The 27207-nt window shown below is 40.8% G+C and overlaps 1 protein-coding gene across 12 annotated transcripts; it reads right to left on the reverse strand.

Moving 5' to 3' along the window:
• Positions 1 to 200: 200 nt before the first annotated feature.
• gpatch8 (G patch domain containing 8) lies at positions 201 to 26304 on the reverse strand. Of its 12 annotated transcripts, none has more exons than XM_028455438.1 (11): positions 26158 to 26221; positions 21588 to 21665; positions 20712 to 20747; positions 18288 to 18306; positions 13950 to 14022; positions 8367 to 8408; positions 5942 to 6009; positions 5458 to 5544; positions 5197 to 5340; positions 4961 to 5091; positions 201 to 4809 (listed from the first exon to the last, which is right to left on the reverse strand). In XM_028455438.1, exons 7-11 carry the CDS (start codon positions 5966 to 5968, stop codon positions 999 to 1001), a joined length of 4200 nt encoding a protein of 1399 aa, XP_028311239.1. In that variant the 5' UTR covers positions 5969 to 6009; positions 8367 to 8408; positions 13950 to 14022; positions 18288 to 18306; positions 20712 to 20747; positions 21588 to 21665; positions 26158 to 26221; the 3' UTR covers positions 201 to 998. The 12 variants fall into 12 exon arrangements, with proteins under 12 accessions (XP_028311239.1, XP_028311240.1, XP_028311236.1 ...); XM_028455439.1 differs by having other exon boundaries at positions 8367 to 10967; XM_028455435.1 differs by lacking the exon at positions 8367 to 8408.
• Positions 26305 to 27207: the final 903 nt, after the last annotated feature.

Raw genomic sequence — 27207 nt, forward strand, 5'->3', positions numbered from 1 at the left:
ATTTTCCACTATAACTGAGTTGAATAACGTTATATGTCTTATAAGTTTTCTAGTATATTCTTAAGAATTTGTTGAAAAAGACAAAGTACATTTTGTTCCCAGCCAACACAGCCAAAGAGGGATTTAGAAGCAGATTCAATACACGGTGTGAATTTATTTCCCATCTAATGTATTGTTTTTGTCTCGTTAATACAAGCATCTCGTCGCTCTCAGAAGTTTATTGGTTAATCTACAGCAGTTTTATATACAAAAATACACAAAAGCCAAGTGTGGCACATTTTCTCGAGAGCCATTTGGAAAATAAGTTAAAAACAGAAAAAATACAAATATTGCAGTATACTACAATCTTGTTACATTACGCCAACGCACCATCATCAGGTACAGGTTTTCAGTGCAATTCATTCTGATGTGGGATTAACCTCCTTTCAGCAAAGAGGCTACTCAGGTGACGTTGATAATCAGTTAATTTTAAACCTTTTTTTTTTTTTTTTTTTTTTCTACATTAAGCATTGACATATGCACAAGTTACTGCTTTACAAAATGAGTTTTAGCTCAAAAGTCAAGAAAAAACAACACAATTATAAGTAAACATAGTGATGATGAAACAACTCTTCATCTCTTCAAACTAAAGTGAGATTCCTGCTTTATAACCTTCACCATCATGAGTCTCTTTGGCTGCCAAAATGAGCAAAACCTATAACTAAATTCTTAATGTGATAAAACTCCAGTGCTTTTTCGCTGTCATTTGTCCCCCAACTGGAACACAAGTCCACAACTGTAAGTCAAATTACAATTTAAAAAGCTTGGGAAAAACATCAGGGGGAGAAAATGAGTACCAGAAATGGTTTTTGAATGTCTAAGTTTACTGCAGGCTGATTGGTAAGTCAGTTAGCCAAATATTTACTGACCAACTCTTTGAGTCACTGGTGTTACCACGACTGGACCCAAAACTATTGTTGTAAAAGGTCTTTCTTACAGTGTCTGAGAGCCATCGTTCCCTAGGAGCCGTGGTTCGGTGGGTGCTGGAGGTCCTGTCCTGAGAAGATTGGGTGTAAAAATGGGTGAAGTTGCAGGGCTGCGGCTGCGGCAGCCTGCGAGGGGCGCTGTGCGAAGAGCGTGGGGTAGAGCGCTGCGTGGGGGACGTGGTGGAGCGCTAACGGGGTGTGGTGCAGTGCAGAGGCGGGGATGATGTGTATAGGCTGACCAGAGAGAAAGGCTGTATGGTGGGCAGGAATGAGCCCGGCGTGGCCCAGAGTGTGTCCCAGGGAGTGGCCCAGTGAGTGGCCCAGGGGGGACAGGGAGATGGGGGTGAGGTGGTGCTGGGGTATGTGGTGTACCTGTGCCAGCTGAGCGTGAGCAGGGTGTGGGTGGTGTGGGTGAGCTGGGTGCATGCCCATGGCTGCAGCTGTGGCTGCATGGTGCTGCAGGATGGCGTGTTGCACCGTAGTGATGGAGGCGCCGGACGCCATGGACACGGTCGGCTGCTGGATGTGGATCTGCTGCAGAGTGGGTGGGGGCGGGGCCGGGGCCAGGTTAGCGGCTGCTGCAGCGGCGGCTGCAGCTGCAGCGGCAGCGGAGGGGAACGCTTTGACCTGCTTGGCTAAAAGCTGCTGCTGAATGTGTTGCTGGGCCGCCTGCTGCAGCTTACTGTACTTCTCCATCTCCTCTGGGGTGAAGGTGATGGGCTGGCTCTCTAGGGGGGCCAACCCATCCTCCTCTGCCTCTAGGCCGTCCTCTTCCAGGTTTGGTGGTGGATATCCTGGGTAGGCGTGCATTGGCTGCTGTTGTATTTCAGGCATGAGGGATTCCATCATGGGGGTCTGGGAGGGATCTGGACCCGACTCTCCCTGGTACTGGGGCATCATCATGACTGACTCCTGCTCATACAGCGGCTGAGCTTCTTGGAGCACCTGCTCCCCTGTGGTGGCTTCATGTGTCTCCTCTGCCAGACTCTGTGGTGCCTCCTCAGCCTTCTGCACTGGTGGGACTGGTGGCGGTGGAGGAGGGGGAGGAAACTCCCTGATTGGCTCCACAAGGATGACTTCTGCTTCAGAGCCCTTCCCTGACTTTAGTCCTTCATCAGGTCTGGTGAGAGGAATCAGTGGTTTCTTCACTGCCTGCAGTTTGCCAAACAGCGGCAGCATGGCTTTACTTCCTATAGTTGGTGGTAGTTTGGGACCAAAATAGCCCTGTGGGGGGTCCTTAATTTTAGTCCCAGATTTTGCTGAGTCATTAGAGTTCTTTTTAGACTGAATTTTCTCCAGCAGCTGGCGAGCAGTGAGGCTGTTCTTCTGCTCTCCTGCATCTCTGGACACGCCCGTCCTCACGGTCAGAGAACTAGATGAGTGGATGTTGCGGTTAAGGCCTCGTGATGAGGAGGATCGTGGGGACTGGGAGCGGTAAATGCGTGAGCGGTTGAAGTCCCTGCGGTGTGCATCGCTGTCCGCTCGGCTCCGGGGGCCCCGTCTGGGAGGAGAACCTTTGTTGGAACTGGAAGAGCGGCTCGCGGAACTGTGGCTCCTGCTGTAGCTCCGCCTCCACGACCTAGCGCTCGTACTGCGGCTCCAGCTGCTGGAGCTCCTGGAGCTGCTGCGGTGTTGACGGTGCCTCTTTCTGCGGCTGTAGCTGCGTGAACGCGAGCGCGAGTCTTCTGAGGAGGAAGAGGAGTACTGGTGTCGCGTGGAGTGCCGGCGCCCTCGGCTGCCCCTGCGCTCGTACTCTGAGTCTGACGAGCGTTTGGAGCGCCTTCGCCGGCGGCCTTCTGTGCTGTAGTCGCTGTAGCTGTCAGAGTAGCTGCGACTGCCATGGCTGTAGGCGCTGCTGCTGCGCTCAGAACTGCTGGAGTAGGAGCGGCTGCGGGAGCCTTGGCCCCTGTGGCGCCGCCGGCTGCTGTCCCGTCGCTCCCCGTGCCTGGACGAACGACTACCAGACCTCCTGGATTCTTCGCTGTGATGGCGATGCTGTTCTCGTGGACTTGATCTGTGATGACGCGATCGCTGAGTGTTGGCGCCCCCTTCTTCTTCGCTCTCACTGCTGGGAGGCCGACCAGAACCAGGACTCTTCTCTGCTGCAGCGGAGCAGGAAGCACTCTGAGGTTTGTCATCAGTCTTCAGTCTTTTGGTGCGGCTGCACTCCTCAGACACATTGTCTTTGTCGCCACTTTTTCCATGTCCACCGTTATCTGCTCTAGACTTGGAAGGCACTTCCTTAGCAGAGCGTTTTCTCTTTCCTAGCTCTGCTCCAGTGTTTGATGAAACGCTGCTCGCTCCGACCGTTGGAGGAACTGGAACTGCAGCTTTGTGTTCTGGCTTTGGTTTGGCTTTTGCTTTCGGCATCGGTGCTGATGCCGTCTCCTCTTCATTCAAAGCCTTGTTTTTGTTCTTCTTCCTTTTGTGTTTTTTTTTCTTCTTGGCCTTTTCTTGCGGCGCCTCCGTCTCTCCTTCTCCATCTTCTGTTGCTCCCTTATCTTTTCCTTTGCGTTTTGAGTGCTTTGCAGACTTCTTGTGCTTCTTCTTTTTCTTCTTCTTCTTGACACCACTGCTGCCAGGTTTAGGGTTCTGCTCCTCCTTCTCTGGCTGAGCAGCATCGGCCGTTGCTGCTTGTTTGTCTTGGTCAGTACTAGTTCCAGGTTTTGTATCAGCGTCTACTTCAACTGCAGCAGCTTTTTCTTGTCCCTTGTCATCGACCTCTTCACCTGGTTTAGGAGACTTTGCAGCTTTTGCACCACGTACTCCTTTTTTCCGTGACAACTTGAAATCAAAGTAGAGGGGATTGCAGCTGTAGGATAGGGAGGGCTGAGCCTTTGTAAATTCGAGGAGTTCAGAGGGCCACTGAAGAGTGGTGCTCTCATCTTTGCTAAGGACTGGGAAGAAGGGGCCAGTGGGAACTTTTGGACCTGGGTTTGAATCTACGTTATCTTGTGTGTTTTCTGCTTTTGGAGAAGCAGAAACTGGTGCAGGTGAAGCTGTGTCTGGTGCACATGTCGGTGGTTCCTCCTCTGATCTGACCTTTACAGGTGGAGGGGGTGATTCCTGATCAGTGGGCGGAGCAACTTGTTCTTTTTCAGCTATGCACTCGGGCTCGCTTAGCTTTGGCTCTACTTCCTCTGAACCTTCATCAGCTTTTTTTTCTTCTGGCACCTCTTCCTCATCTTCCTCATCTTTATTCTGGGACTGCTCAGAGGCCTTCATGAACAGCAGAAACTGGAAGTGAGGTTTTACCCTGCAGTGAGCAGGGGGTACGTAGTGGTAGTACTGGGGCTCCTGTCCGGCATGTCCTCCTTCGTTCTTCATAGTCATCATTGATTTTAATTTACACAGAGTGGAGGCTAGAGAGCCTCCGTCATCAGGCGGAGGCACCTCCTCTGTTTCTGATACTACAATTCCTTCTCCCTCCCCACCTACTGCTAGTCCCTTAGGACTGTCTGTCACACAGCCAGACGTATCTTCCTGACCTCCTGCTTTCTCTCCCTCTTGACTCTCTTCGCCCTCTATGACCTCCTCACCATGATCAGCAAACACAGCAGCTGCCGTCTCTAGCTTCACTGGTGCTTTCTTAGCGAAGGAAAAGGACACGCTGACTTTGGAGGAGCCGCTGGTAGTTGGAGATGATGCCGTGTTCTTTCCCAAAGAGAAGCTTATGGCTGGTGCCTGCTTTGGAGACAACTGACCAGTTTTCTCTAGTATAAATCCCTCCAGAACAGGCTCTGTTCTAGCAGGACTTTCAACCATCATGCTGTCTCCATCTTCCATTTTCTCTCCATCCACAGCCACAGTGGTGGGTTTGAACATGGGCCCACTTCCAGGAGTACTGAAATACAAAATACAATCATCCATCAGAACAAAGAAATCCCCCTTATTCAGAATGATTAGAAAATTGTTTTTTTTAACGCGCAAAGACAAACAGAATATTGTTTCCTATAAAATAATCCAGCAGGGGGCGCACTTAGTCAAATTCCTACCAGTCCTGTTGTTTCCTCTGTTCAGCCAACACATGCAACCTGCGGAGCGTTTTATCTTGCTTCTTGCCTCCTTTCCGAGAACGAGAAGAGACATTTCGAGCAAACTCTCTTTGCTTCAGCTCTTTCAGTCGCTGCATCACAAGAAACAAATAGGGTGAAAGAGTCAGTGACAGACAAGTTAACTCACTCCGCTCATAATTCTAAATCACGCCTGTTTGCATGGTGACTGTGTGTACCTGTTTGTGAGCGTGGTCATAGGAATTAATGTGGTTGTCAAACTCCTGGTGTTTGGTGTACTGTTTGTCACAAAGCTCACAGTAGAAATTGGCTCTCAGGTCCTCCAGAGCTTTGGCTATGGCTTTTTCCTTTTCCACCTGGTCCTGTTTTTGGGAAATAAAAAAATGAATAAAAGACCACAGTGAGCTTGAGATTGTTGTGTTTCACTGCTTGATTAAAGCATTCTGTTTCAGAGGAGAAAAACCAACCAAAAACCTCACCTTATATTTTTGCCGCAGTTCCTCTGTGTCCTCCTTCTCCACTTCGAGCACTCTCCTCTTCTCTGTGGCATCTTCAGCATAGTCCATCTAAGACGACAAGCACAGCAGTTAACATACTGTACAAAGCCAAATCAGCTACAGTGGCTTGAATTTCATCTTTGATACCATTTATAATTAACACCTCAAAATGTATGTAAGCATACTGCTTCAATAAAAGGGAAATGTATTTAAATAACAGACACAAATACTATACAATGGGAAAACTTTCATTAATTTGTTTGGTGTGTGTTAATTTGACTTTTGAGTGAGGTGAGGGAATATGGAGCAGACTCCAAACTTATCTTGGACCTAGGAAATGTTCCTGCTTCATTACATCAACTGATCTCATCCACAGTTCCTAATAATCTTTGGCTTTGTTCCCTTGGAGTTACCGACTTGATAAAATGAGCACAAGTACACAGTTGACTACAGAATCATATTTTACCTCCATCTCCATCCTTCCCATCCCCATGACGTCATACTTAAGGATGATGGGCACAGGGTCAGTGCGTCCTGGGAAACGAAACATAGAGGATCAGGTGAGTTTTTAAGTCTGTGACGGAGGAGCAAGTTTCGAGACAGCCTGCTTTACAGTATAGGGTGCCGGGGTTAGAGAATTTTGCCTTAAAGTGCAAAGAGACCAGAAAGCTACAGTGAACCAAACGCAAGCAATTCTCACAGCTTACAGGAGCCACAGGCTACCGATGACACAGGCCCTCCACTTATCTTTGACCTAGTGGATAGTTTATATTTAGAATAGGTCACATTATGTGTGATGTGTTCAGGGCAAGTCTACCAAGAAAAACATGAAGGCTGTTTGTGGTTAGGGACTTTGTCTTCCCTCCTCCTGCTGTTCATTGCTGCAGTCTGGTTAAACCAGAATGCCAAGTTTATCAAGGACACTATGGCCTGGGGAGCTGTGTGTAACTGTGTGTATGTGCATTTTTGTGAGGGGAGTTGTGCAGCTGCAGCAACAGAGCAACACTGCGACATCCGCCTTGAAACAACAACCCCATGTATTATCCCAGGCCTGTTTCACCACCCTTGTTGAACTATCCACAGGCTCTCCATCTACATTTCCACCTATCACATACTCCATCACAAGTATCTACTGAGGCTATGCTACGTAAGCTGTGAAAAGAGCTCGATTGGAAGAAAACCAAAAAACAGAATGAAACATTAAAGATATAAAGTATATATAAAATCAAAACTACTTTGGAGATTTACACAAAACTGCTTAATCCACTCATAATCAGCCAAACAAAGCAGAGAGAGACAGAGAATGAGAGAGACACGGAGAGAGAGGAGTAAAATAAAGGACACAAGCACTGAACTACAGCAAAGTGACGTCACAGGCCAGTTATCGCCATGGTGACAGTGCAAGGGATGAGAATACTTACCTGGTGAACATTGGTTTTAGTAAAGAAGGTAGGGTAGGTAACAGACAGACGGATGAACAGACAAACAAACAGACAGACAGGGGATCTCAAAACAAAAGGCTCAGAACTGAATTTAGTCTGCTGCTGCTGATGTCAGCCAAATAAGATAAATTAATCATCACTTCAGCTTGCTTTCAGTTTTTTCTCCTCCTTTGAAGTAATGTTTTCATCAGCCAACTATAGGAAATGGTGGAGAATACTTTACTTATGGGCCTAGAATGCAGTTTGTAAATGTTTTTACAATGAAATGTTTTAGGTTAAAAATTGTCTGGATTTTTATTAGATATTTCATTTTAAAAACACATCTCAAGTAAATTGCGTAACAACAATGTATCCTCAGTGCATTGAAAATTTGGACTTTTGCACTGCAGTAAAATAAAAAATATATATAACATACAAAATGAAGCCAATAAAAACAACCATTAGCTTGTGTTGTATAAAGAAATTGTATCTCTCTCATCTTAGCTTTGTAAGGTTTGTCCCTCCTAATGATTGACTTGTGATATGTTGGTGGATAATGTTTTCATTTTTTACATTTAAACGTAACTTAGAATGTCCATTATCATATATTCTGGTAAGCATTTCTTTTAGGACAGATATCAGAAATTCAACCCCTGTGGGCCAGCTTATTACACTGCACTTGTTGCACTAGTAACTGTAACTATTGAAGCTAATGTTTTACAATCTCATAACTTCTAAAATAACAAATAAATTACAGACTTTTGCGTACATTACAATTCAATAATATTATTAAATTTGCAGCTGCAACCTAAGTAATTCTTACCAAGAAACAGTCATCTCAGCACAAAGACTTGGTGATTTAAAAATCTTGCACCAACATAAAAAAGAAATAGTGATTAAAAGTAGCTTGCTGGACTCTTGGTCCCACTGCTGTGACTGTCAGTAAGTAAAGCACTAATTGTTGTAAGATCACAGTTAAATCAACAGCCTTGAGATTAAATGTGTGCTGTGGTATTAGCCAAAAACGCTGAAACTAAAAGCAGAGATTGATTTGACAGCCACTGCAGTGGTCTTTCCAACAAGAGTCTCAAAACAACCCAGATTTAGAGATTAATGAAAAGAAATTTACTGTCATCCCAAAATATTCCCCAATCTTTAAACAAAGTGACAAAAGTTCCACATTACCCATTCCAAAGTAAGGGAACATACAAAAACACAATGTGGCTCTATTTCACAGGGTGTGAATCACAAGGTTTAGAAAAAAAACTGAAAACAAACAAAAATGATAATGTTCTAAGAATAATACATATGCATGGTAATATACAAGCAGCAGAAAAACAACTAATACAGAGAGAATTTAAAGCCTAGGTAGCATTGGTGCTCTGATGAGAGGATAAACAAAAAAAAAGGGGGAGAAAAAAATCAAAACAAACAAAAAACATTTCAATTGGGGGATAAAATAACATTTACCACTAAGTTTACCATCAGCACAACATGGGCAGGATCAAACCGCTGTAAAAAAGAAACACCAATTGGTTAAGCAGGAAGATTGAGGCACACAGAGAGGAGAGGTTGGGTTTGGGAGTGTGGTTGTTGTGTTTGGGGTTTATTATTAAAGGGGCTACTGTGTGTCACCCCCACACCCCCTCTTCCCTTCATACAGGGCTAGGTGCTTACAGGGATTTCCTCTTCCCACTCTCTCCCAAATGCTTGCCACGTCCACGGGCCCCTAGTTCGGCATTACAGTCTGAATCACTCCGGGAAACCATAAAACAAACTATTTACAAAAACGCCATTGGAACCACAGGAACTTCGGACCTGGAGCTCATCTTGTAGTTGTGTCTGTTTATCAGATATTCTCAACTAAATATATGGAAACATGGAACTAAACAGGCACTTTAATTTAACGTTCATATTAAACTGTGACATTTTAATCTGTTTATACTCTAATCATAGACTTGCTTACACAGTTTTCTTCTATGTTGTATTAACACCTAATGGTAAATAAATAACAAGTAAGGAATACATAAGAGACATCCTATTTACACCACTGTCTGTACAAGACTATTATTATTTATGATTATTTTGAAAGATCTGCCACTGATACATTGAGATGCTGACTGCTTGTGCTTATAATTGCCAGTCATGACATTTACAGAAGCAGGAAGTAGATTTGTGTTTCAATAAGAAAGTGTAATGCAAAACAACTGTACCTATAAATGTCATCTATTATAAAATACATTTACCAGGAATTCTACAATGTTTAAATGAGGGAACAAGTGCATATACCGGTATTCATCACAATACATTAAAATGAGAACAACCGTCCCTCTGTGATCTGTAGCTGGGTTTCCATTACAGTTTTTTGCAAAAATAAAAGTGATATTTCTAAATTTTCGACAAAGAATAATTGCGCTTTGAATGCGTTTCCATTGAAGGTTGTTTAGGGCAGGAGCCTCGTAACTGGCAGTAATATTGTTTAAGTATATTGCTAAGAAATGTACCGCGCCACGTTTTTTCGGAGAGAAGTGGTCATGTGACCTGTGATGTGCAATTGTGGAAAAAGTGTTTCCATAGCGCTTTTGCGATGTTTCAATATCAAAACATTTTTGCAATATTTGAGTGCTTTTTAGAAATCTAGGTGTTTCCATAGCCAGTTTTTATTGTGCTATTTAGATTTAGCATAGTTCCAAAAGTAGTGAAAACGCAGCTTCTGATGGATTAAGTCGGTAAAATATTGTGAAGTAGCGAAAACCTTCTCTACCAAACATGGACTGGTAAGATAAATCCAATGACTTCTGGCTGCAGGTCATGAAGTTCCTGTGATGCAAGGCAGCTTTAAACAGCTTCCACCATGCACTCTTTATCATTGAAACACATTCCTTCATATCTTGCCTTGGGTGAGCAGAAGAAAAAGGGGTTTTTGTCATCGTTTTGTGTTTAAAAATCAGATAAGTGCATTTGGAGGAGCTGGATAGAACAGAGGAATATTCTAAATCTTGTTCTTTTGGCATTTTACTACATTAACTAATATCTAATGTGAGATGATAAATGCCTCTAGGGAGGACTACCATTTCCCCCTTTGAGCTTTCTCCCTTGCAGACGCTTGTCAGCAAATCTCCCTGAGATGCTTTCATTTCCTTGCTAGCATGTAGCCAGCAAGCTAATTGTGGGATGTGTTTAACTCAACATGTGAACACAAGACTTACATAAAAAAGAACCTGAGAGAAGAGCCAGCAAGGATTTAAGCAGTGCTTAGAGCAGGTTCTGCATTGCCGTGGAGTAATGCTTGCTACAGCAATCAAAAATGTGAGTTTGTATTCACCATTACGTTACTTTCAAGTTGTGATCAGTGTGCTACCTCCAACACTGCTTAAAGCCCCAGGTAGGTGAGTGACAGATTGAGGCAGGCAGGAGTGCAGTTTTGGGACAAACATGCTGTGTAGGAGGGCCCAATAGATGGGGAGGATGGGAGTCTGTCGCCATGGGGACAGAGACACTCTGGGAGGCTAAGAGTGGAGAGGTTTTCCCTGTAAGTTGCCTCTATAACCCGGTCAGTATCAGACACACACACATACAAACGGCTCAGTCTCACGAATGGACCACACACACACACAAACGAGTTTCACATGTTTGGAGGAAGAAACAAGCAAACAAGCAGAGGGGGAAAAACTTTATCTACACTGCAAGCCATTCAAAGTCTGAGCTGTGGTTACAGCCAATCAGATTACCCGACAGCAGCCACGGAAACTTAAAGAGGAAACAAAATCTAACATAGTTGAAGGTGATGATTCACAGGGATGCAATGGAATCATGGCTTCCTAGAACTACCTTGATTTTAAAAGGTTTCTTGTCTTCTATTCGAACCACTTTGCACGTAAAAGCAGGTTGATACAAAGTTTAGTGATTATAAAGCAAAAAGAGGAAGCCGACAGTGGCCATTAGCCTATGATACCCTGAAAGGGTGTGTTACACCGAGGTCAACTGTAGAAGTGGAAAAAGGAAAAATAAAAAAACACAAAAAAAAAACCACACACACTGACATACAGAGGGGGGTCCAACAAACCTTACCTAAAAAGGGGCAAAAGGGACAAAAGAAGAATAAGAACAAAGTCAATACAGCGAAAAACTTAAAGGGGACACAGTGCTTTCACTTCAGATTTTAACAATCGGAGGACAAGGAAAGAAGAGAAAGATTATGTGATTGAGGGATTCAGTGCTGCAGCTGGGTAGTGATCTCATGGTATATATATATATTTTTTTTTATGCAGGCTGATTCATTCCTTCAAAACAACTGGACATAATTTGCTGCAGCCTCATCTGCCCACAAAGCAGAATGCTTACGTAACCACGATCTGTGCCAGCAGCAAAGACAAGAGCACAGTCAAGCTCCGACAACTGGTTCTCCTCTGCACACAAAGCTTGCATTCTTAACACTAATCTAAAAGATTGCTATTGAGCTGCTCAGCTGTGCTACATAGGAATCAACATTGCACTGAATGCTAAATGCTAAGGTCTGACTACTTGTCAGCCTGGATAAAAAGCAGAAACTTTGGCCTTCTCTGGTTTTACTCATGCTGTGTTCAAGCCAAGAATACCTTCAGAACGACACAGGGAACAGACACCATATATGTACACGGCAGAAGATGGTGCTGGTAACAGCACAGATGCACACCCCCCCCCCCCTCCCCCGAGGGCCTCTGCAGGATCACAGCTACACTCAGTGTAGTGCACTACTAAACTATGTCAAGAAAATAATTCAGTTCTATGTTTAAGGCATGTTAACATGCAAACAACCCGAGTCAGGTCCTTTGCAAAACACACTTTACCATTTCTGTTCACAGCTCATATTTGAAATAGTCACGAGCAAACTCATAAGAACCTTGCTCATCACGGAGAAATATTTATAATCTTACTGGAATTACAACTTTTTAAAACTCAGTGATACAAGTTAAGCTTCAAACCATGCACTTGTAACATGAAAAGCTTTAACTTTGTGTGTGTCTGTTGAAGACTCCTCTGTGCAATGACCAGTGTTTCCTAATAAAATGCTGATATTGAAAGCAGATGTCTGTGCAGAATTGATAGGGAATGGAATGCTCTGCAGCAAGTGGTGCAACTGCACAAAACAAAGAGTGATGGAATGATTATAAGTGATTACCTTGGGATAAATCCCCAGGACAGAAATTGCTGCATATGATATTAATGATTAACAGACAGTAAAAACAAAGTGGCCTGAACAAAAAGGTGAGGCTGGGAAAATACTTTAAATTTGGTAAACATAGTTAAAAATTAAAAACGAGAAAGTCAGTTGATGAGAATAAACCCAGTGGAAACCGTCCAGACCTCTGCTCTGCTGCCTCTGAGCCAAAAGCCACAGCAGGATTGACCTAATGGGTGCAAACAACAGCCAAATTCAAAAATCCAACCCACACACTCTGCTGTTCAGCTTTTTAGCTTAAAAAAAGAGGTTAATATTACCACAAACAAGTTTGAATGAACTATGGCCGGGCCCGCGTCGCGTCTTCGAGCCGAATAGCATGTACCTTGTTCCCGAGAATTCAGTCAAATGACTCAGTTCCACTGAGTAAAAAAAGGTCTCCTAGAGGCTCTTGACACCGCTCATAGAATATCCATGTCAAATTACAGCCCGATTCAACGAGCATTATTAGAGGAGTAGTCATTTGAAAAATGGGGCCCTGGCGCACCCCGTGGCACATGCAGAGTAATGGGCCCCATTTATATGTTGGTATGTGTCAATGATTCAGCACAACCAACTGTCGCAATATTTAAGTCACAAATAAATGACTTCAATGGAAATGCCCGAAAGGGGGGGGGGGGGGCATAATAGGATTTGGCGAGGCATAATTGTTGAATTAATGGGCCCCATTTATAGATAAGTACATACCAATGATTCCATACCACCAACCAATATTTGACTCGCAAATAAATGAAAAATCAACTTTTTTTTTTTTTTTTCTTTCAAAAATCGGGCTCAGAGCATTGATGCGTACACATCCATAGATTATACCTACCAAATTTCAGCCCGATCTGTTCACGAATAATAGAGTAGCGATTTTAACTAGTGTACACAACAACATGAAGTAGAACAACAAAGTGAGTGGCGTTTTGAGTCGGGAAGCCCGGCCTAAAAATACATCTTATTCTTACACATTTTAGACTAAAAACTGAGTAACGGTTAAGGTTGAATATCTTTTCAAGGCTCTGTAAATAAACAACTTCAAAAATTGTAAGCGTGGGACGACAATATGATATTGTTTTGGAAAGGGGGGTAAAGACCCAAAAAAATTGCACAAATTGAAACCTTGCTTTCGATTACAATTTTGTTTATTAGAAGCTTTTATCCAAAGCAATGTACAATACGAGCAGTTTGGGTTAAGCAACTTGCTCAACATCCCACAGTGACGGCCCAGGTTGGATTCGAACCGGTGACCCTCTAATAACAAACCCCCTTCCTTAACCTTTACTCCACCACCGCCACGATAAATTTAGCCTACTTAAAATGCAAAAGGTGCCACTCAAACGCATAAACGGAGAACGTCAAAACTAAATCACATTGACATCAAGACCTTCTTCATAGAAATATTCTTATCTGTGCAAGAACTTTAAATACGTTTTCTTAGAACAGTCTACACCGCCCAGAATTTAAAAAAATGGACACGTTTTTCAACAATACTAGCATGGCTACATTTCCTGGCAACAACAATGATGCAAGCAAATGTGTCGCCTGGCGTCTTCCATCCTGCAGTTCTGAACTTAAATCAAAACCAAACACATTCTTGTTTCAAGTTTTAAGAGAAAAGCAACATATGATAGGAAAGGTTTACACAAATGTTTTTATAGAAGAAATAATCAAGTATACTTCATCTACAACACAAATATAGAAATCAGAGAAAGAATATCAAAAAAAAGTCAGCCGTTTAAATAAAAGAGACTTAGAAATGTAAAGGTGAAAGATAAGACAGAAGGTAACGTATCCTGTTTCAAGTAGTTTTCCCATCAACATTGGGTGTAAACGGGGAGTATTCTTACCCTGCATGGTTTTGCCAAGGCCTTGCCCCAACTTCCAGCCATGTTTCTGTAGCAGCCGGTGCCCGATGTTGTCCTAGTTGAGAGAGCAGAGGAGAAAAAAACCAAAAATATTCCAATAATATGAGGAGCTTTATTCAGTGGGCACAGGTGAAGTAAATAAAAACAAAAAACACTAATAATGCTAATATAAAACACTCAAATCACACTATCATCATCAGCACAGCCACCACCACCATCACCATCGTTATTATCATCACCTACAGCGTGTAACAATCAGTGTCTTCCAGCACAAGGACAGGTAAGGGCAGCTGGGGGAAGGGCGTGTGGGGTAGGTGTTGGGAAGAACAGAATTATCATTATGACCAATTAACAAGACTAGATCTAGCCTTAAATTTCTGTCTTCCTCCCATTTGAAGACAGTATAATTCAAACATTTTTTTTGGATTAGGAAATTGGGTATTTGTATTTTTATGTTTTGGGTGATTAATTGAACACATCAAGTCACATCCACTATCTGAGAAGTTAAGAAGGTGAAGGAGGAAGGAGAGGGCAATATATGTATCGCACGCATACATATATGAACCACTACAGAGCAAGATCTTAGTACACAAAGAAAAGTGACACAGAACAGGTATGGAAATCTAGCATTAGCAAAACGAAGACTAGAAACTCCAAGCTTGCTGTGATTCCTTAACCATGACAAGGGAGAGCACCATGGAACAAATGCAGCTGTCCCAAATAATATGTACAAAGGTGACAGAAAGGAAGCTAAAGGGCCTTGGATTACCATTACAAGGCCCAGAGTGGATACAATATGCACATGTGAGGGGATATGAGCAGTATGCATGTGAAGAAAGACACATTGTGTGCAAGTAGCCCCACAAGATACTAAGAAGAGCTGCTTTGCATGTTTTTGGACTCCTCTGGTACCTCTGGGTGGCTCTTAGGTCTCAATCACTGTCAGTAACATTCACAAATCAAATAAAGACTTGATGGTGTTAACCTTTATTTCTAGATCCTACTATCTATCCTTTATTTAATGGCAACTATTGATATTCAGAAGTAAACAAACTAGATTAGTAGGGCTTCCAATTTTCCGATAATCGCGGCAAACAGTCACATTCTCAAATAGGAAAAGCAATATGACCTGTTTTTTCTCTCTCTCCCTCTTAATTTTAAATTGGGCTCCAACATGGGTCATTAACACGCATTTGCAACCTGTTTATCACTGGAAAACTGTCTAGAAAGTAGTTCAAATTAGCTGATGGTGTATTAGCTGAACTGGTGGTGTTGGCGTCACCAATAAAACCACTGTGCAGGGTTTCATGCAAAACATGTGTGATTTGTTAGTTAGCTGTAATTAAAGATTTCAAAATAATGTTTTGGGACCATGTTATTGTAGCCATTTCTGTGGTATTTTTTAATGTAAAACCAGTGGCTGAGAGTCAAAAGTGTTGCAAACGAACATTGTAAAGCATTTGCAGTGTAATCTAGCTCCTTGATTCCAAAAGCCCATCTGAAGCATACAAATGTAAAATTAATTAAAGGAAAGATGAATCGAGAACTAAATGTAAAATGGTGAAATTGCGTGGGCTTGAAATACGGTAGGTAAACTTTGAAGAGGAATTGGGGTAATTGTGATAATTGGAGGCCCTAGATTAGATGAACTTAAGTAGAATTTTCATTAGCTCCATATTGCACTGCACGATTTGTGCTGGTCTTGTGTAGACATACAGATGTTCTTAGGTGGCAGTTTTGTCAAACTTGCGTTTCTACAGCTAAACATCAAATTCTTTAAATAAATACCTTTCTCCTTATTTTGCCATAATGATGGAATAATGGTTGTCATTAAAGCTGATATCCGGAGTTTCTGAGAAATCTATGTTTATGTATGAAATGCGAAAAAATACCTAACTCGTCTTTTACTATGGTCTGCTGCCAGTGGTCATTCATATACATTAAAGTATAAAAGTCCCTCTTTCATCCTATAGACCCCAATACATATGGAAACGATTGCCGAGTGCGCCCAGCCGATAGGCTTCGACTTCCTGTTTTTGAGACTGTCAATCAAAGGGAATGCGGAACTGTGCACGGAAACAAGGCCACGCGTCACAACAGCAAACAGGTAAATATGATTTTGGCTCTTACCTGACCCATAGACCTATATCAATGAGACCCTGTTATGTTCCGCGATGCGCATGCAGAAAAGTAGAGGAGTGGCTTCTGGTAGATTGCAGAGGCAGTGGGAGGAAGTGAAGCTGTTTAGGGCGGGACATCGAGACGTTTCTCAGAAAATCCAGATAGCAGCTTTAAGCAAAGTTTATTTTTTTCAAGTTTTCTCATTAGAGTTAGGACCCAGTGTTTCCACATGAGACACTCATGTATCCTTGTCCTAGGGACGATGGCTAAGTGCCAGATGGAAGTTTCCAGATTCATTATTGAGTGGTCTCAGTAATGAACTCTTTATAAACACAATGTACTAGTAGAATAGGATTATGTAACTGATATGGTCCTTATTTTTCCTGTTTTTTTACAGCTATTATCAAGTCAAACACTTTAACCATCAATGTATTGATTAGAAACTACAATCAACCACAGAGGCAAGAGAGGAGCACAGGAACATATAAATCAGGAACTCCTAGCACATCATGGGGTGAACGTGGATGTGGGGAATGTTACATCACTAGTATGGGTCAGCAAAAAAAACAAATGTGAGATGCAAGAACGTCCCACCACTACACACTATAGTACATCCTCAAGCACAAATAAACAGGAAACAATGAGATTTCTTAATAAGCAGTGTTGTGTTGTGATCAACTAGACCAGGCTCGTTTTACATTCACCAGAGTGCTGCATACTACCAAAAATAACATACAAACCAAACACAAAAGGATATTTATAATCACAAAGAGATTGACATCAACTTTCACAGACAAAATGTAAAAGGGTTGGAACAAAAACAGAAAAAACAGCATGCAGCTTTTTGTTAAAGAGCTTAACAAAAAGAGTCGTCGGTGTTAGTAGCGTACTGTGGATGGCACACAAACTGGGGATGGGGTGGGCTGGAGCGCGGGTTAACAAAACTCCAAATTTGTTAGTCTTAGGTGGATCAGGCATGAAGAAGAAGGTGATGGCTCACCGCAGCTGAATTAGCTTCTCCTTGTCAAAAAGGGACTGAACAGAGCAGGCTGAGCCATAATGAGAGGGAGTTTTCTACGGTGGTGGAGGTGAGCGTATATGGGTTAGTGCATGTGAGGGGGAGTGGTAGTCTGACGCACACAGCACACACACTACATTTCCGCCCACAAGGTCACAATTGGGAAAGATTTGGCCTTTTTACCTTATGTTTGAAAAAAACTTGGTATATCAGAGCTAACTGTTGCCTTTCTCAACCTATTTAACATTTCCTAAAAGATAAAAGCATGTCAGTTGTAAACACTGTAAAACTCCACTTAAACACCGAACAATAACATTTGCACTAAAATTACTTTGCTAACATTTACCTATGACTTAAGTGAGGGCCAAATTCTCTGCCGTATATTTCTCAGCAGTTTTAGTACACTACTTTCCTCTTTATTTTATTATCTATGAGCTATGTTTACACTGATGGTTGGCCCCATTCCATTGCAGGATGTGATAAGAGAAGAATTTTGTCTGTCCAAATCAACAAACAAGCCCACATTAGTATGTCCCACTTGTTACTTTGGATAATATGTGGCTGCCTTGTCATTGCTGGAGATATTGGATGCGAAGGTTGTAGATTAGCCTATCCCCTGACTTCACCAAGTAGGGAAACACAGCAGAATTTACTGCAGTGAATATCACAATTGCCACTGACATTGAGCCTCCTTCTGCAGCATTATGCTGCAGTGTAACAGTGCAACAATGCTATACATGAGCACCAACTGAATATTTGAGAGATTAAAGAACAAAAATGAAAGTCATTGTAGAGTGGAGCATAGATAAACCATTGCTCTTCATCCACAGCGTTCCCATGGAGGACGATTTGGTTTCCCCCTCATCAATGTCAGGCCAAGGACAGCCTGATAAAATGTAAACATGGGCTTCAGACACTGCCTTTTCCCAAAAAGAGATCCCTTTTAATGTTAAGGACCTTAACAGCTCAGTGAAATAGGCTGGTTGAGGCAACAGTTGGACTGAACAAACAGAATGTTACTTCAATCTGAGCACCGCTAAAGCTAAAGGGCGGAGATGAGGCGATGTCTGAGTGACTGACAACAGATGAGTGCACCAAAAGAATAGACAGACAGACAAATGAAAGCAACGACGGCGAGTCCAACAGCAGTGCAAGTGGAGTGAAGGCATTTCCATACGAACCTGGCTTTAAAATACTGGGCTGTCAAAAAAACAGTCACACGTGATAAAACGTAAGAAACCGGCCAAACGCTGTCAACTGCAAAATTCTGCAATCTTCTCTAGTTTTAAAAAGACAAAAAATCTCTCTGATTTAAAACAAACAGAACACTGTATACAAACATAAGAGGTAGGCATTTCAATAAATCCACCAACTGACTGTTAGTACAAAAGAAGGAAAGAAAGAATGGAAAATGTTATCCAAATAAGAGATCTATGAGCAGGGCTCTATTTTGGAGGGCACAATGTGCTGTCATTGGCACTGTGCGTGGCAACTGGTTCATACAAAGATAGTGATATGCAGGGGATCCCGCCTAGAGGCCTCAGTGCATGACAGTGTGTCTTATTGTTTCAGCCTCTGCAGATAATGGGTGCATGAGTTCAGGTTATGAGGAGAAACATTATTTTTCATTTACTAAACCAAGAATAGAACTAACTCTTTAGGGGATTGTCTACAGTGCTAATACTCTACCACTAACAGTGTGAGTGTGGGGCTTTGAAAAAAAATCAAGGTCAGTCTCAACCACTGCAGTTGTGACTAAAAAAGCAGCTGTTTATGTCTACAATGAAAACATGGAGAATAAAAACAACAAAAAATGCACACAGAATGTGTTACTGTGCCTGGATTGAAAGTTTTAATTAGGCATTTAATCAAAGAAATACATTAATTATTAACCTAAAAAAATATATTTAAAAAAAGTATACACATACTTACCATGTATAATTCTGATGCCCCATTTCAAGGACTGGAAAATTTAGCAAAGTATCTGACATTACTGGTTTAGTTCTTTCACTTTCTTCTGTTAAACGTGCACAAAAATATGAATAATGATGTTATACTGGTTGTTGATTGTTCTTTGTAGGAATTAGAAGTCTGAAAATACAAGGGCACATTGTATGGCTGAGGGAGAAACAGGCTCTGTGGTTGAATAAATGATGCCTCACTAACATGTTTTATTATGCATCGCAAAAAAATGCGACGTATGATAACTATATGCTATATGTCTTCGATTGAGCTTGAGATGTTTGAGGATTGGAGGCTGCCCGCTGCATATCGCTCTGGTATAAGGTCAGGTAAGGAAAGAAGGGAGGAGGACGGGGAGTACCAGGGATTGGGGAGCGGCAAGATGTGTAACAGGTATGAATTTAGGGGAAAAAAACTAGTAGTGAATAAAGTGTTGAGAGTAAATAGTATTGAATACTACCAGATTAACACATGCAGTGCAAAAACAGTGTTAAAGAAACACAGCAGAGACCCAAGAAAACAGACAGGAAGAGAGAATGAACGATCCCAATAAAGTACCACAGACCTCTAGCTGCCTATAGATCACACACAATAGGTGGCAGGAGAGGAGCTCCAAGAGGCTCAGCTGAAGCATCCACCTACAGCTCACGGGTGTCACATTGGTGAACAATGGCCACAAATTTTATCATTCTGCAGATTTATATGAAGGAGGCAGAGGGGGACTTCTTTGAGTGAAGTACACAAACCCCTGGCCTGTGTATCAATAAAATGACTGGCTGTGAATAAAAACTCGACCACTTCTTTTTTTTTTTTTTATTTAATCATACATGTGTTCAGTTTGTGTGTTCTCTTTGTACTTCTGCTGCGGCTGTATATTTTCCATGGCCATGTGAAGAGCTTTGTGATGCTGCAGCACAGCTCTCAGTGCCCCCTCCGCAAATAATAGCGCAGGAGCAACAGAGCCACTCATGCTAGGTGAGCAGGCCACCTCTGCACCGCCCACACACATTCAACATTTTCATGTGTGCCGGTGAAGCTTTACATCTGTCTGTCTGGATCCTCTTTTAAAATGGAAGAGCATTATTAAAATAGTCTAAATATTATCTTAGGTTAACATCCAAAAAGCACGAACATTTTTTACAGACAATTTGCAATATGGTTTTATTTTCTACATAATTACCCTGCAAAGTATTTTATTTTACAAATTTGGTTTTTCCAAAATTGAATTGACTAGTGTTTTCCACACTCCCTTTTTTTTCTAGTCAAATGGATTCATTTCTACAATCGGGGTGAAAAGAGTTGGGCCTGCTCACAATGCTTCAGATTTGTAACAAGTAAGATAGAGAGGATGAAAATAAAGAAAGAGAGCTGCCTGCGCTATTATCAATGTGCCTGTCCAGCAGAAAATGCAGTCCCAGTTGCACAAGCACCATGCCAGCACAGAATGACAGAGGGTACTGTACACCGAATCACTGTGTAGTAGGGTAGGAGGAAGTAAGAAAGAGAGAGAGAGAAAAAGGAGAACAGAAGTAGTGTGACAGCGGTGGAAAAGAGGAGGAGACAGGGAGAGAGGCAGAGAGAGTCAGAAGTGTTACATGGACCCTAAAGATAGAAGTAAGAAAGCAGAGCGTGCAAATACAAACCGGGTCATTGCTGCTTAGCTAATAGGGGCCAATTCGCTGCAGAAGAGAAATGTCGAACACCCCAAGTTGTGTATAATAAGATAACTGTCCTACAGACACAAACACTATACTTTAACACATTAATTCTAAAGCTTAACACACACACACACACACAAAAACAAATGTAACCATTTACACCGACTAATATAAACTCACTTGTTTGGTAAATGGAGTGGAATAAGCAGTGTCTACTTTTCATAAACAGATCAAAGCAAGTCAATACCATGTTATCATCACATAATAATGTGATTTCTGACTATCTCAAGGATATTAACATATTTCTGCATATTTAATTTACCTTGGACATCTTGAGTTCTAGCCATCAGGTATAAAAACCAAATATTCAAGCCTTAAAATAAATAATTACATTTCTTTGTTCAGCCTGCCTGTATTAAGAAGCTGTTTCCATGGCTCGGTGGAAGGAGTTGTTTACAATTGTGTTAAATGATAATCAATGGGACAGTGCTTCATCCACTCCACCCTTTTCCTTGCACAGGCTAAGGTGGCTAATAATGACTAATTGCAAACTTAATACAGGAATCGAGTGTTCATTTCTAAGCTCTGCATAAGGCAAGAATATCTAAGACACACAGTACATTATCATTTTAACTATTTAATGGGATGGAAAAGGAAGAACATGGGAGGTAGATGTGCCTAAAGGTGCTAATGGACGTAAGACAAGTGATTCTATAGGGCGAGAGAGTTCAAAAAAACACTGGATGCATCTAGACGCAGGTATGAATGAAGTAACAAGTTTGCTTTCTTATTTCTCTCTGGACCAATCATATCCACTCTCACAGCTGGTCCAATGGTGCAGGATGCTGGGTGTAGCCTTACCGATTCGATGGGCTTGTCCAGGGAGGCCTGCTCCAACTCCAACTGGCCCTCTTCATACTGGTCAAAGTGATTCCCACCCTAACAGACACACAGTTCAAAGTTTGTTATAGAAATATGCCAGAGTTGTGGTTGAAAAACTGCTTACAATAATGTAAAACTTTTGCAGATAAAAAACAAAACAAAAACACAGTCATCAACATCCCCCGCCAGATTGGCTGTCAATGTAACTCTCAAACATTTCCTAAATCTAAGAACTTAGATGTATAGATACAAAAATATTATCACATCAGAATATAATTACTATCTTGAACGGTTTCTATGAAAAGCTGTCACCTTAGAAGATACCTCAAACAGAGTCCAAAAAATGAAACAAGGGCAAAAACTCAGGAAAAAATAATTGTGCGCTTCTCATTTTCGAACTCCATCAAGGTATTGATACCCTGAAGCCACACACGAAATTTGGTTGTCGTATCTTAAACGTTTTCTGAGAAAAACTGTCCCCTTTTACTCGGACCGACGGACGCACAGAGCTCAAACCTATATCCCCCTTCATACTTTGTGGCAGGGGATAAAAACCAGTACAGATTTTTTGTGTGTGCATACTTCAGAAGGTATGCGTTTATCAAGGTAAGAAGCAGAATGTAGATACAGAAGTCAAATTAAATTGAGGTCAGACTCAGTTTAGAATATGAAACTAATAAATACAGTAAAAGCAAATTACTGACATCAAAAATGTAAAATAAATGTAAAAACTGGTACAACATCCATCGGAACTGCATGGCCTCGGTTAGCCAACCAAACTCATTGGATGTGGACTTGCCAAGTTGGACAAGTTTGGAATAATGGTTGTCATCAGGAATTTTTCCACAGCGTAGGGGGATTGTGTGGCGCACAAGCGTCCAAATTTTGTGAAGTAAAGCTAAAGTTGTTTTTGTTTTATCTTTGTTACTGCCTTACTTTAAAGCCAAAACGTATTTGAAAGAATTGGCAAAGGGTCGTGATGAATGGAGTTAGAGAGTTACTCGTGCTTGGTATAGGTCTTCAACAAATAAATACTCAGAGACACTTTATAGACAAGAAATAACATTTTATTCAAAAGACTGATTGGAAGACGCGCTTTTTAAATTTAAATGCGGTATTATGTGGGACCCGCAGCAATATCAGGATTGTTATTGACAATATTGAGCTGTGTTCTTACCGTGAAACAAGAACCTACATTGAGATGCGAGAGGGTGCTGATAAGACAGGACAGTGCTGGAGTTAGAATGGATCAATAACTCACTTCCATTCTTTTTTTTCTGCTCCTGACTTTCTGGTTAGACCATTTAATAAGCCATCAGCACAGCAATGGCTATCCCACTCTTACTGCATCTTAGTATTGTGTGCACAACCATAATGTTCATTAAAGAAATCTGCAAGATTTGTTCAACATCTGCTAGGTGGATGCTCCATGCTGCACCACAGTGAGGGAAGAAGAGCTCAAGAACTGTCTCTTTCTGCAAGTGTTCAAGAATGTCCTTTTTTTCTCTGCACTGCAAAGTAAACTGATAGGTCAGAAAGAGACATCAGGATGCTGCACTGCACACATTTAAAAGACCACGTGTAGGCATTTCCTGTGCTGGGTTTACTTGGCAGCAAAGCTTCAATCCATGGAGTCGGAGAGGAACCTTCTGAATACTGAGCATATGAATGCCTTCACAGCAGATTTCACACACTGAGCTTCACTGTGAATAGCCTGAGTTCCTCTCGTCTCAACGGACTCATTCAGACCACACAGCTTTTAAAACTCGCTGACAAAACCACTAAAAACTCACCCACACAAGCAAAGCAGTAAGGAAGCAATATCCCTGATTGTTGGTGTTCATAAATAGTTTAAAGGTGCACAGAGCAAGATTTATGAAAAAATAATGATCAATTTTAAGACTTTTAATGCTAATGGGTGATGAAGTGTTAAAAACCAAAAAGAATGAGCCCACACACATCTCCCTATTGCCTTGAACAGGCTGTGTGATGCATTATGTACTGCAACATGGGGTCCGAATTTTCTGCGTAGTCTTGTAGACGTGATGTCAAATGGCGCTGAATGAGCATCCTTGACAGCTTGGAGAGACCAGCGAGATGGACCAAACTACTGTTTGGTTCTGCAGAGGCATGCGCGGAGGTCTAGCAGCAAACAGTGATGTAAAAACAAGCAATATATATATATATATATATATATATATATAAAATAACCGTGTCACAGCATCAGCTGCACTGCTATGAAGCGTTCAACTGATGGCTGCAGTTACTCTAATGGACGTTGTGTCACTATGGAGTTCTATTGATCCTGCCCTATGTTCCTTTAATAAGATGATTTGTTTTTTTAAAAAACTGGTGGCATAAAATAATATCTAATGTTTAGATTCAAAAATGAAAAGAAAGGATGTAAACATTTCTCTTTCAATATCAAATGACACCCCAATATGTAAGCCCTTCAATTTTTTTTTCCTTCATATTTTCCAAAATTCTGTTTCAGATAGGGGTGTCCCGATCCGATATTGATATCAGATATCTGTCTGATATCAGCCAGAAAATGAATATTGTTTTTTATCGGACTGCATCTAATATCTCCGATATAAGCACTCCGATAAGTGTTTGTGGTTCTTGTCTCAGTTATTCCCACCATATACTGACAGTAAAAAATAACTGAAGTGAACTTGAATTGTTGACTATTGTTCTCTGCGTAACATCACTTGATCAAGTCTTTTCTAAAATTCCACACTACAAAATAAGTAATACAAGTATGTATGATTTGTGCTGATATCGTATCGGTATGGGCCAATACTCAAGGCTGCATTATCAGTTTAGTATCAAAAGTGAAAAAGTTGTATCGGGACATCCCTTGTTACAAACCTTGTTACAAACACTATTGAAAGACTTACACAGACCAAACACAAAGGACTGGAAGGATTTATTTCACACACAAGTTACTTCATATGTGTTCAAAAACACTTAAAAAAGTGGATTTTTCACAATATATCCCCTTTAAGTGAAAGCTGGCGTCCATTCAGCCACAGAATTGCTGGTAATACAAGTTTCACAATGGCTAACACTGAGCATATGAGATGGCCTAATACTGCATTTAGATTCTTAATGGTGTTCATACCACATGTGATTACATCCTGGTTAAAGGAAAAACACATTTGATTTCAACAACTTGTGTCAGCAATGCATGCAACATAGAAACTGACACCTTCAATGGAGTCCATAGACCAGACTGAGTGAGAAACACAACTGTGTAAAGCTCTCTCATAACTATCTTCAAACCACATTAAAAGTACAATTAACTGAGTGGTTTTATTTGCTTAAACAAAAATTAAAAGCATTTTTGACTTCATTGTCATTCTAATCATGTGGGTAACAGGAAAAAAATATACCTCCCTGGTCTCAGAGTAAGATATAAATAATGTAATGATGAAATAAGGACAGCAGCACTATGAAATGTAAAACACTGTAAAGTATGAAACCTGTCTGTACTTAATATTGCATATGATAAGGCCAGAAAGAAAAAAATAGTATCAGATGAATGAAGTTCTGAACACAGCAAAACAAGTTTTCAACACAGTCTAGTCTGTTATTTTGTGTTTGCGATTAGCAGGGTGCGGCCTTTAGATAACAGATAAGCAAGTTAAAAATAAACAAACAAACATGTTGGGAAACTTAAACACTGAGCTCCAGTAAAGCACAAACAACCCGATTCACCACATCTGTCACAAAAACAGTTCTACTAACAGGTACAAAATTAATTAGTTACTATTATTGTGCTGTAATAATGTAATACTTACTATAACAAGGTTTGATAACAATCACTATAAAATGAATAGTGTCCATTTAAGGTATGTTAAAAAAAAACTTCTAATATAAGAAATGCATCATTTGTCTCTCTCCATTACTTAATTATTCTGTTTAAAGGTTTAGAGTTTATTGATTAATGCATGATGATAATAAATAATGTATATCGTGTCATGACAAGGTTTTAAACATTTACTCAGTACTTTAGAAACTATATATCACCACAAATGACACATATGAGAAGAAAACTGGGAAACATATAGTTGACAGCTAGCTGTTATTGTTCTTATTGTAGATCTAACAACAGATATTTCTATGGGCTAACTACTCCATAATAGAAGCTAAACTAAGCTAAGTGCTAGCCAGCTATCCAGCGTTAGCATATGTCGATAAATAAGGAGTAAACCCAAGGTCAAAGCACAGCTTCTCAGACTTCAGAGTCACTTTGCTACAGTATATTCAATTTGAATGAGTTGTCATGAGCAGAAGGACGATGTTTATGAAGACTAGAGACAAAAGTCTAAAGTGGGACGCAGACAAACGCTGAGGGAAGTTCACATTGAAAGAGACGCAGTGCACTTTAGCACGGCTAGCATGCAGAGCTAGCGGTGCGACATGTAAACCCAAAGAGCCACGCTTCCTACACACATATTTAACGCATTACAAACAGCTTTAATGTATTATAGTAGCTGGGTGTGCTGGAGTTATCGTACACGGGCATTCGCTGCAGATACGTTACCTGGAAATCACGAGCTTCGTTGAATCTGGAGAATCTGTCGGCCATTTTCTAGACAGCAGCAGTGTGTGTGTGTGTGTGTGTGTGTTTGCTCTGTCAGTCAGTGACCGACAGAGGGACGCCGAGCTCAGCTGAGCTCACTGACAGCAGTCAAACATCACCCAGCAATAAATTACAATCTGTAAATCCACCCTCAACCTCTAACAGTAGTGCTTTCAAAGATAAGGGCCAAAAAATTACACTGTGTATGGATACTATTAATTGGTTTCTTCTATTAATGTTGTTTGTTATTTCTAAAACATATGGAATGACATAAAAAATGAACAGTAGCCTACTTAAAAAAATAAATCAAAGAAGAAAAAAAAAATGGGGGTACATATGGGCCACCTATTGTAAATTTGTGCATGCTAAAATAAACTGCAACTTCTTGCAACATATAGCACCAAACAATTTTTTTATGTTACTTTTGACCAGATTTAAAGCATTACTTTTGAAATTTATATTAAAAAAATTCTTGTAAATTTATAATGTTAAATCTAATGTCACGGTTGGAACTAAATATTTATCTAATGTGCAAATTCACCGGAATGAACTTTTATTTTGGTACTTCCGGATGAATTTGCATATTAACTAAGTATTTAGTGTGACCCGGTGACATTTAACATTTAGATTTAGATTCAACATTTAATATTTTAACATTTAGATTTAGATTCAACATTGAACATTTAACATTTAACATTTGGATTTAACATTTAGATTTAGATTTAGATTTAGATTTAGATTTAGATTTAGATTTAACATTAAACGTTTAAAAATTTAACATTTAACAAGAAAATACATTTTCTTGTCACCGGAATGAGCTTTTATTTTGTGTATTTCTGGATGAATTTCCATATAAACTAGATTAACAGCTTAGATTTAACATTTCGATGTAGATTTAACATTTAGATTTAGATTGAGATTTAACATTTAGATTATATTTGTATGAGACAATAAATATCACAAATTTCACAAATATTGCGGTAATTCTGGTCAAAAGTGGCATTAAAAGAT

This window comes from Gouania willdenowi, chromosome 8 (genome assembly GCF_900634775.1).
Source record: "Gouania willdenowi chromosome 8, fGouWil2.1, whole genome shotgun sequence".
In the NCBI taxonomy this organism is placed as follows: Eukaryota; Metazoa; Chordata; class Actinopteri; order Blenniiformes; family Gobiesocidae; genus Gouania; species Gouania willdenowi.